The sequence below is a fragment of the Haliotis rufescens genome, unplaced genomic scaffold (genome assembly GCF_023055435.1).
Source record: "Haliotis rufescens isolate VD_foot unplaced genomic scaffold, xgHalRufe1.0.p SCAF_4, whole genome shotgun sequence".
In the NCBI taxonomy this organism is placed as follows: domain Eukaryota; kingdom Metazoa; phylum Mollusca; class Gastropoda; order Lepetellida; family Haliotidae; genus Haliotis; species Haliotis rufescens.
The window spans coordinates 29,927,961-29,939,774 of NW_025964112.1; the positions used below are offsets into that span (position 1 = coordinate 29,927,961).

The 11,814-nt window shown below is 38.8% G+C and overlaps 1 protein-coding gene across 2 annotated transcripts in view; it reads right to left on the reverse strand.

The window, feature by feature from the left end:
* Positions 1–8,552, reverse strand: part of LOC124150129 (carboxypeptidase inhibitor SmCI-like) — a 30,677-nt gene extending 22,125 nt beyond the window's left edge. The window contains exons 1-2 of one of the 2 annotated variants that reach the window (XM_046522054.1): positions 8,448–8,552; positions 535–656 (exon numbers count right to left, since the gene is read on the reverse strand). In XM_046522054.1, coding sequence (XP_046378010.1) covers positions 535–656; positions 8,448–8,455 — 130 coding nt within the window. In that variant the 5' untranslated portion in view covers positions 8,456–8,552. Of the gene's footprint in view, positions 1–534; positions 672–8,447 lie in introns of both variants that reach the window. The other variant, XM_046522053.2, reaches the window with a different exon arrangement.
* Between the last annotated feature and the right edge of the window lie 3,262 nt (positions 8,553–11,814).

The window sequence follows — 11,814 nt, forward strand, 5'->3', positions numbered from 1 at the left end:
AAAATAAAACAGACAAATAGATCAGTTATCAGAACCATTCCAATTTAATTAACGATGCATAAATATATAGACACTTGTAAAAGTAGCTAAAGACACATTGGTTTAATAACACTGGGTAATTAGATACAGTTCTTTAGGCACTGTTCGAGAGCGTGGGTGGCCCAGTTGACAAAGGTGCCACAATTCGCTTTGTAGCGCAAGAATCCTAGGCTCGTGAGTAGTTGAAAACCTAAAACGTCTAAAGCCTACATGACTTCTATCTTTACTCCCACATTCAGCAGACACGCCGTGATAAAACTGAACTACTATTTAAACCGACGTTAAAACACAAGTCACTGACTAAGACGAACTATTAATCAATCGTTAGATGACGAAAATAATATTCCAATGCCTGAGAGAGGATGTAGCAAAGACACCCGATGTAACAGTTTAGCTGGAAGGGAGAGCATATGAATAAAGACAGAGAGTGGACTATCACTATTACTGCATACTACCATAAAGGAGTAGGTGGGTAATGATATCAGTGTTACTTACCTGGTGGCGTCTGAAGCGCCAGGGGCACCAAAGGAACCGTTTCACGCATATTCCACAGCTTACCATGTACATGTTCGGAAACAAGAACGAAGCAGAGTAGGATGTGGTGTGCAAATACCATTCTGAAATTTATGATACTGTAATGACATATTGCATATAGATTTTTTATGTATACGTGTGAAAGACTGAGTTTTCTGAAGTTGTGAAAAGAGATATGCTCATTGCAGTGAACATCACACTTGATATTTCACTGCTGTGAACATAACACTTGATATTTTACATGATATAATACTTTGACGGAACTATAGCCACCTCCCAGTTACCTCCCCGCAAATGGTCTCCCTTTATCGTAAGTGTCTAGCCCGTACACAAACTGATGACTTCTTGTTTACATTAGTTCCTCATTGCCAAGGGAAATTAATAACATTTATGGGCTTGATATCGTTTCTTGTCGTTTGGAATGCTCTCGAAAACGTTTCGTTATAACCTGTAAATTTATCATTAACCCGTCAATCGAGACAGTAATTTTTTTTATCTCAATTGTTTTGGTTACTTTTGTTTATATGTTCTAAGATTTTGAAACCATGGAACTACCTTTTAAGTCGCAAATGCAAGGGGTGGTGAAACATCCCTGCGTGTTTAGGGAGGGGGCATTTACGTTTCAAGGTTTTACATTTGTAATGAAATACTTATTTTTCCGGCAGACAACTACACAGAAAGTATATAATAAATAGGATACTTCATGTGTCTCGTGAAATATCCCTCTCTCTCTCTCTCTCTCTCTCTCTCTCTCTCTCTCTCTCTCTCTCTCTCTCTCTCTCTCTCTCTCTCTCTCTCTCTCTCTCTCTCTCTCTCTCTCTCTCTCTCTCTCTCTCTCTCTCTCTCTCTCTCTCTCTATATATATATATATATATATATATTTAAGTTTGAACTCGGTGACCTTCCATGAAATAAAATGTCATTGTCCCCTTCAATGGTATTTGCATTTGTTTCGGCAAATTCTAGGAATTACTTTGTATTTCCCAAATTACCGTCAAAGACTAAAAGCTGAATACCGATTAACTAAGAGTTGCTTAACATTTGCCATATATAAATTTGTTTTTATTAATTGTACAAGAAAAAGGAATGTCTACTTATTGTTTAATTTTCAACATACAATACAACATACAATACAACATACAATACAACATACAATACATAGACATGTAGAGATTGCTGCAGTGCATCAATAGTTCCCCGCCATATAATGTCACATACGGAGGAGGAAAGTGTTAGTAATGGGAGGAGAGGATTGGTGTAAAGAACAAATTGGTTGTTATCAATGCAGTTATCTTTGGAAAGCACAACAAAAATAACAGGGTGTCTTTATATGGTAAGCACAAGTAAAACCAAGCCAAGAAAACCCATAACTGGGCCTGTCAGGCAGAACATGGTATATACCCACTATAAGTACCGATAATATATAAAATAATTGATTACAAGACCTATATAGATAACACAACACATGTCATTCTTAAACATGCTTTGGCAGCAAATATCTATGTGGTCAAAATGTTGGATGGGTTAAACAAAACAAACTTTTGAAATAGTAAACACAAATAAATGTAATGAATCCACTGTAAATAAACTTCAGTCCGAATGTAAAAATATGTTCACGCATTCATTAAGGGATTAAGGGATTCCCATTCATCCAACAGCAAGTTAAGAACATGCAGGTTGGTCAAGTCATCTGTAAATATTGAGAATTATCTTACATATTTTAAAAACAAAGATCATAGGTGTATTTCTTAAAACTTCGTTAAAGTAATCACAAACTAAAAATTGAAACTGGTAGATATACAAAAACACCAACCCCATTGGAACAACGTCTTTACAGTGAAGGAGGTGATATACATTTTACACATTTTACTCAGTCAAATGTTAATTGCATTGATCTCTAAAAGATATACAGTCATACGGATTCACATCTCTGCTCAGCTTAAGAACTGGCTTGTTTGAACAGTAATAAGTATTTCAATCCTCTGCGCAGTTTCTTTTTCAGTTACTAACATTTTATACCGGAAGCTGCAGGGATGAAACTGAGTTCCCATTGTGCCTACATATATTTTCTGTAGGCAAATTGGGATGTAGTCACAATGGGATTGAACCAGTCTCGTCACAGACTCGGACTGTTACAACATTATCGATGCAAATGCAAGAAACAACTGTGATCATGTCAAACTTTATCTTTTTTCTTTGAGCAATTAAGCTATACCAATTCAAAATTGCAATTTTGCCTAAGTTATGGTGACATATCTGGTTAATTACACCCTCAATCCGATAAAAAGCAATTTGAAAAGGTAAGACATTCGAAGAGTGACCTCGAGTTTCTCATGACGAGTTGTCTCTTGTATACATAGTTTTTCCTGTAAAGAAGACTGATCAATCTGTAAAGTCCTTATCAATAGCACATCCATCATTCTGAACCTGTCAGTTATCTGAAAATATAATGACTGATATGCTGGTTTCTTGATGTGCTAGTTTGTGTCAAAGATCATGTCATTTCATGGAGATTTAGTTAACCCATTAACCCAGTCGCAGCGAAAGATCTCGCTTCCCTCGAATCCAGAGATCTCCTCTCCCGAAGCCATCTCCCGCCCGAACTGGACCACCGACCCCGACCAAGTCCATCGTATGCCAGACCGCCACACCACCAGACCCCCTTCTCAATGACAGCACTACCCAGACCGCGCCCGTCGAGGTACCAAGTGAGAAAGAAGATCCCCGTGTCGACTTGTCCCAGATAGCTGACCAGATTCTGGACCAGCACAAGGACCACCCTGCCCCTCGTATCGACAACAGCCTTGGGAAGCTCTGCACGAGCGCACGTCCAGGCCAACCGCTGGTCACGGTACAGTACATAGGGGAGGAGTGGTTCGAGCACGATATCCACAGACAGTTACCAGGACCTCTTTGACTTCCTGGTGGAATGTGATATCAAGACAAGTCCGGTCTACATCTCCAACACAGCCACCCACCTGACCAGCAGATTGTTCCAGCCCATCAGCGACCAGGAAGTAACCACAGCCAGGAAGCTCCGAGGGCCCTTGTCAAACACACACTCACCATCCGACGCCGTGCCTTCAACCGCTTGACCCCACCCCCACAAACCCAAGCTCAATTTTTTCCGCTTTAATATATTCATTTATTACATCCTCCACCCACCCATGATAATGTTAAAATTGCATTTGATTTGCACAGTAAGTAATTTGTGTGTGCACTGGGTAATGCTATTTTCTGGTCGCTTTAAGAATTTTACATATTATGTACATATACGAGGGGTGTTCATTAAAGATTTCCCCTGACCCACTTCCGATGGACCTGGTGGAATGAAACTTGGCATAGGAATTAGTCTTTCTCCACATATGAACCAGCAAGAGTTACACACTTCTCCCATCGTTTTATGCAACTATGGAGACCTCGTTTGTAAAAGCCCTCATTTTGCGTCTCAAACAAGGACTTGACTTCAGAAATCAGTGTTTCATCATCTGTGAAACGTTTTCCCTTCAAAAATGACTTCATGGTTGGAAAGAGGTGGAAGTCAGATGGTGCAAGGTCAGGAGAATAAGGAGGATGTGGAATGATTTCATAGCCACAGGACCGCGCTTCTGTCTGGGCAACATGAGAGTTGTGTACTGGAGCATTGTCTTGCAGGAGACGGACACCCTTGGTCAGCATGCCACGCCTCTTAAGCTCAATAGCGTCCCGCAATGTCCGCAGCAGTGAAGCATAATAAGCTCCTGCAATTGTGGTACCCTTTGCCAAGAAATCCATCATCACTACTCCGTGCTGGTCCCAAAACACCGTGAGCATGACCTTGCCTGCAGAGGGTTGGACATTGCATCGACTGAACTTTAGTCTCAGGATCATAGTGATGGACCCATGTTTCATCCTGTGTGATAAGTCTGTTAAAAAAGTTTGCCTGTCTTTTTGTACACATGTCCAAAAGTTCCTTTGAGCAATTGACTCGTTCCTGCTTTTGGAAAGGTGTGAGCAACCTGGGAATCCATCGTGGAGACACCTTATGCATGTTCAAATTGTCATGGATGATTTTTTCCACAAACCCTACACTGATCTTGACATCTTGTGCTAACTGGTGAAACAGTTATACGTCGGTCTGCCAAAATGGCGGTCTCCAATTGATGGATAGGGTCCTCATCAATGGCTGAATGGGGGCGACCAGGAATGGCAGCTGTTTCCACAGATGTCCGACCACACTTGAACTGGCGATGCCAGTGTTTAACAACGTCATATGATGGGGCATCTTCCCCATAAGTTGCTTTCATTTCATCGAAAGTTTCTTTTGGTGTGCGACCTTTCAAATATAAAAACCTAATCACTGCTCGGTATTCTACTGGCTCCATTGTCACACCCTACTCGATCATAACACCTGTAAAAGTGATAAGCTTAATAGTTTGGTGCTGCAAATTCAGACATAACCCATAGATACATGTATCATTACACATGTGAAATTTCAACCAAATGTGATAACCCTAAGTGGTTTAGGGGAAATCTTTAATGAACACACCTCGTACTCTTCAAAAAAATGAAACGCAAAGACAGAGTTGTGTGAGGTAGGAAAATACATTTAAACGAGGAACCGTACAAGGAATTGAGCTAAAATGTTGGGGAGAGAACACTTAGCACACTTAGCACACTTAGAACACAATAGCGGCCTGATATATCCAGCCCATGGAAGAGACGAGTATGCGAATCACATCCTAGGGAATGGTAGCCCACTTGGCCTGCAATGCAAAAGCCAACTGCTGCAAGGTCTAGGGTTTTGATTGACGTCGGCGTAGCTCAGATGCTCTATAGGAGACCATCAACGTTGCTGTTACCATAAACGTTGCTGTAGACAGGGTGTAGACAGGCTCTTGTGATCCTTGCTGTATGCGGTCGAGCGTTGTCCTGCTGGAATACACCGTTGCCGTTGGCTGCAATTGGGAGGAGAATGTATCGTTTAGCCGTAAGATTGCCCTGGATGATGCCCTACCATGATGAGAGATAGCCGCCAATTTCATAACGCTACCCCCTTGATTTGTCGCTGAACCACTCATCTCTCCATCGCAGTTGAGGTTATACCCTTTGTTGACGATACCAATGCATTGGTTGTTGACGATGTTGTCTAATCAATATGACGCGTCGAACAGGACGTCTTGCTCGTAGACCTGCTGCTCTTAAACGGTATCGTACGGTCTAATCGGAGATTCTGCGCACTCAGGGTATTTGGGATGCGGTCTATGTGGCTGTGGTCGTCCCTTCAAGTAGGTGGCGCAGTCGGATGTAGCAATCCTGGGCGGGGTTGGTTAGTCTTTTTCATCCCGACCTTGGCCGATCATGTGTTGACCCATGCTTTTGAAACCGATCCCATAGCTTGTGATGGTACTGGGCGCTACATTGAAAACTCTGGCTACAGCTGATCGGGATTCCCCTGCCTGCAAGCGGCCTATGACCTTGTTTCTTTGCCCTTCTGTTAATCTTGGCATGTTGTTGAACTGTCACTGTTCGATTGACACAGATGCATGGCAAACAAAAACCCTGCAGTTTATATCGTTTATAGTGCTGCTGCACGTGCAGTGCATCTACGCGGATTCATACAGTTAACACATCGGGTTTTTTTTATTCATACCTCAATGAACAGAAAAAAATTACACAGTCAATCCTTAAATGAACGTCAATTTCGCGGTCATGTAACCGACCTGTCGTCCCGTGGAAAAGCCGTATATCGTGTAAACGTCAAACTAAAAAAAAGATATTACAAACATGACAACTTGTTGCCTTCTTATTTGCTCTCCAATCATCTTTTGTCGTAGACATAAAATACTTATACGATAAATTTCCACTGATTATTCTCTCTTCATTTCATAGAGATTCTAGGAACTTTCTTGCTGCATCGGGTCCTCTGTAAATCACTGGAGCATTTGTTTTCCATCATATCTAACAACTATATATCCAAAGAAACAAGCCTGGTGTTCTTGAGTTCAATATGTATAACTGAATTCAGTACTGCGTTCTGTAGTTTCAATCTGTTATAAGAGCCTCAAAGTGTTTTGATTTTCTACCTTATTAATTTGCGAGTTTGGTAGATTGCACTAGAATCTGCAGGAAATAAGGCAGATCCTAATGCCCATCTTAAACAGTTATCGTCATTATTTTAAACGTTAATTATGGCATGCTTTTTCTTAAAATATGGGGGTAGATCTATATAAGACCGACCTTTCAAGGGCAAATAATCTAAGTATCAACTGAAGTATCAATTCTATCCACAACCCAACCTGAACCTCTATTAGTCCATCTCTCTAGAGTTTCTTGTATTTGTTGAAATGATGTATCTCATGATGAACCAGTAGAACTCGGTCGGTTATTACTTCTTGGTAAGACATGTGTTTTACATTCGATTCGTTTTATTAAATTATCTTACGCGTTTGAATACCTAGGGCTTTTTCCAGTAATATTGTTTGATAAAAAATTTCTTAAATGGTCGTACAATGGACAATTTGATATAAAATTTAATTCATCCTCTTTATCAAGTTACATCTAAAATGTGTAAAATGAAACACATAATGATACAGCAGTTGAACATACTGTTATCATTATTATGTTCAGTTATGGAGTAACGTCACGTGATTTAACTTCTTCATCCTAATGCTCACAACCGCAAACATTTCCACTTATTGTGTTAGGCACAAAAACACATAAATATCTCAATCATTAAGAGTCATATTTGTCAAGAAAATAAACTATTAAAAACAAATAACTTGTTGCATATTGGTATTAAATTTCCCAAATCATTGTTGTGTGTGGAGCTCCTCTCAGGCAAGTCCATACTCTGCTGCTAGAAGGAAAATCGGGTTTCAATCATACTGTTTTGCGGTGTTTGGTAGTATCATGCATACGTATACAGTGCATAGAACCCAGTTGTCAGTGTGTACCTTTGACCTAAAAAATAAGTTTGGTTTTAGTGAACGGTCAAAGTAGATTTGTGTCGTAACGCTAGTGTAAATTATATCCGTAAGTAGGGGAATGAAAGTAAGCATGAATAGTCCCGGCTACAGTAAGACTTATTATTGGTATACAGTAATGCAGGTTGCCCACTCCTGGAACTAACCGTTATATGATATAACAGATTTCTCCCAAATCATGTTCTTTCACTGTGTATAACTGAAACGTGGTGGGGAACAGTTTTCACCACTGAACATAATTTTAAACATGCATAATCATTTGCAGCTACCAATGCCATAAACATACACAAAACACATTTTCGTTGATAATGATGAAAATTCATTGCTCCTCCATTCCTCAAAACACTTTAACGGCGGTGGAGTATTCAGTAGTATTCCGTTTGAAGATGGAATTGAGAAAAGCAAATATACCATCAGTAATTGAATGAGGTTAATATTCAATTTCGTAAATGGGTAGTAGGATAAATGATTATTTTTTTTGTGATGATAAACTATATTTATATGAAAATATAAAGTGGATATCTCACTCGAGTGAAGAACTCTTGTTTTGCCGGAAATACTTTCAGACTGCTTCACTGACACTGTTCTTCACTGAGAAACACCGTGAAAATTGTATTAATCATGTGATCCGAAAAAAGTTGACATTTCCAAATAAAGTTGCGCCTCTCATTAAAATATGGACTGATATAATAGGATTGTCGTATTTCAGTCCAAATGTAGCTAAGGCAATGAGAAAGTCACCTGATTTGATAACATAATGTCATTTCAAAGTGACCTCATAACTAATGAACACCCCATGTGTTGCAACATAGTATGTGAACATGTACTTGGATTACATCCAATGAATCTACAAACGAAAAAAACCATGAAACTGAAATTCATTCATGTTCGATTGTACGAAGAACTCACCTGATCATTGTCTCTGCCACAGGACTGACTGGGACCTAGTCACTCTGACAATGATTAACTTTGGTAACCTTCACATTAAGTTTGGAGGCGGTTGATTGATTGTCGTATACATAAACCTGAAATAGAGCTGTGCGTGTTAACGTAGACAAGCAGATGATTGAGTGAAGTACATTCAGTGAGGTGTATATGTCACCGGAGTGGGTTATTTCTGTAATGTTCACACACAGACAGGCGCGTCGTTTAAAGGAGAGTGACATACATAAATCATCATAAGAAAATATACTCCTTACATTTTATAGAATACTAATTTCCTGTTATTATTATATGTGGTTATTTAGGTAATTAGCATCTTGGGTTCAGGAAAGCTGGAAAAATATGAAACGACTGTTTTATCTGTATTACTTAGAAATGTTAATTTTAATTATTTAAAATATGAACTTATGCACTTGAAGGAAATCGGCGAAATCCATTCCATATCCACAAGAATTGAGGCGGTCTCATAGGTCACATGCTAGCGGGTAAATTAGTGTGGGAGGGAGTTGGCTATTTCCTGGTTATTGAAGATAGGGGAGCATCCATATGCCTGAAGCGGAAGTTAAACTTCTTGGACAAATTACTATTTTTTTACTTTGACAGTCCGAGCAGATATTCCGATTCATATGTTTAAAGAAACAGATCGACAGGAAGGGGAGCACAGTTGGTTCCCACGTGGATGCCTACTTCTTGCCTAAGTGTATTACTTCCCAAATGTTACAAAGATGTTATCAATGAAGAAGTCCAAACTTTCACATATTGTTTTCTCAGTGATTTTCAGTTAGCATTTGCTTTCATTTTTGACAAATTGTTCTGAACTTCTGAAGATAGAAGGTGACAATATCTGTGGTCAGCACGTTTTGTAAAAGATACCCCATGCATCAGAGAATGAAGTCTGTTATGGGATAATGGTGTACACAGGTGAAAAATCAAACTTTTTGACATAATTGAACTTGGTTCTTTTCTGAGATTGTAAAAAGTTAAGCAAATCCGTTGAGTTCCTAAGAATCCACATGGTATTAATCCACTTGTCTGAAACATTTTCAGTGAATATAAATCACGTCCTTCCTGGATTGTATTAAACATTATGGTTAATCTTTGAGAGATGGATTTGGTGGTGCATTTGCTGGACCCAGCAATATATCTCTCTTTGTACATACTTTATGGAGCCTTAGAATTATTTACATAAGGGGAATGGAAATGTCTTCAGATTTTAGAGTATGTCATCAGTTGATAGTAATGATGCGTGATTTTGGCAGATTCTTCCTCATCTAAAATACTGGCCTTGTATGCGGCATTATTTGTCATGCCACTTATAACACAAACTTTGTACATTAAAGCGCATAAACTCTTTTCATAATCGTAAGAAATCTCTACTAAACTTCTCCACACCAATATCAATTACCGTAAATAAAAAGGACAAACAAGCCAGTCACTAACAGTGACCAGGTGACCAATGCATCCACATACTCAGTGTCAGATCTTCTGCCTACACATCACCATTGTCCCAAAATGGACACATTGATGTTTCTCTTGTTACATTGTCATATTATTTCCCTGTCAGATTTTAGTTAGAACGCCCAGCCCCATCACTGGTTTTACTTTGGATTTATTGACTTCTTTAATACCCTTGTAAACATATCAGAATGTATATTATATATTTCTTATTTCTAGTGACGTTTACATTGACTTACAATCCCTTACTCAGTATTCACCCAATGAAGGGACAATAATTATCCCTGAAGATGTTACATAGAATTGTCTTTTAACCTTTGAAAATATATCAGCATGTATATTATATTATTTGTAACGGCATTTTCAGGAATTCTTCTTCCCCTTCGTTGAGTGAATACGAGTATGGGAGTTAACATTATTAATTCACATGCCATTATTCAGTATTCACCCAAAGAAGGGACAGTGTGGATGCCTGAAAATGTTGTTACAAATCATAAATACGTTGTGTGTCATAACAGTCTTCGTATTTGTGCTTAGTTGTAATGATTAATATCATATACTATAAAATATTATTGGAACGCCTCCATGGTCTAGTGGTAGAGCGTCCACCCAGAGAGCGGAAGGTCCGTGGTTCGATCCCCGGCCGCGTCATACCAAAAGACGTTAAATTATGGTACTGGTTGTTACCCTGTCTGGCGCCCGTAATTAAGGGGCTATAATGGTGCATTCATGTTAAACTGCGGCATGGTATCTCAGGGGGCTAGCACTATGAAATCGGCATTAGTCCGGACTAGTACAACCAGCCACACACGTGTATGCACGTCACCATAAAAGTGCAATAATCTTTTCACCTCATCTCACCTAAAATATGGTTGATGCAAATAGGCACGAGTGATGAACTGTGCTTTAGATTTGTATTTCCTTCTTACAATAGAACGTTTTCAAAAGCCAACTACTGATCATCATCTGAGTAATTATGATGATCGTTAATTATTATAATTAACATCTCAAAACAAGTATATTTTTCATTACTTTATTAATGCCATCCCTTTCTCGTCATTTTGTGTATTCGAATGACATTAGTAAGAATCTATATTATCCAGATACACTTAATTCGCAAATCGAGTATTTCTACTTTTGTCTGCAGCTACTTGTGCAAGAAAATGTTGTTGTTTTTGCCAGATCAAGCAAATATATTATCCATCTTCTGTTTAACACCACACGCAAAAAGAAATATATGTAATGTCTAAAATATATAACATGTATATCATTCCTATAACATTATGTACAGTCGATAATGAACGTGCACACACAGTAAACTCAACTGCTTCAAAGTGAAGTAGTTCCTCCAACCCGTTTTTTTTACATTACTAATCACAATACAATGAACATTACCTTTAAATAATGCGCGGCAATGCTGATATAGTTTCAGAAATATCATTTCAACAAATTTCCATAACAACAGTGGTTGAAATAAGTCACTGTTTCAAACAGACGTTTACTTCATGACAAATATATTTTTAGATTGCGATATAGTAGTATTGAAATGGTCATGATCCGAAATAGATTATTTGTTCAGAAATGTATGTATGGCATTTCAGGAATAGGTAAATGTTATCCCGCATCGTCTGCGAATTACACACACGGTTAGAAACGCAACGACGTTCCGATTCGTCAAGAATACAGACAAAATATGAAAGCCGAACGACTGCCAGCACTACCTGCAAATGGTTGATCTTCCCCTCAAACCGGACACATCAAGTATCATTATTCTCTTCGCCCGTGGCGTCGCAATGGTTTCACCATTAAAAAGCAATAGTGGAAGCGTCATTCTGTGTATTGTTGAAAGTATTCTTTGTAATTCATTGTGCATATAAAC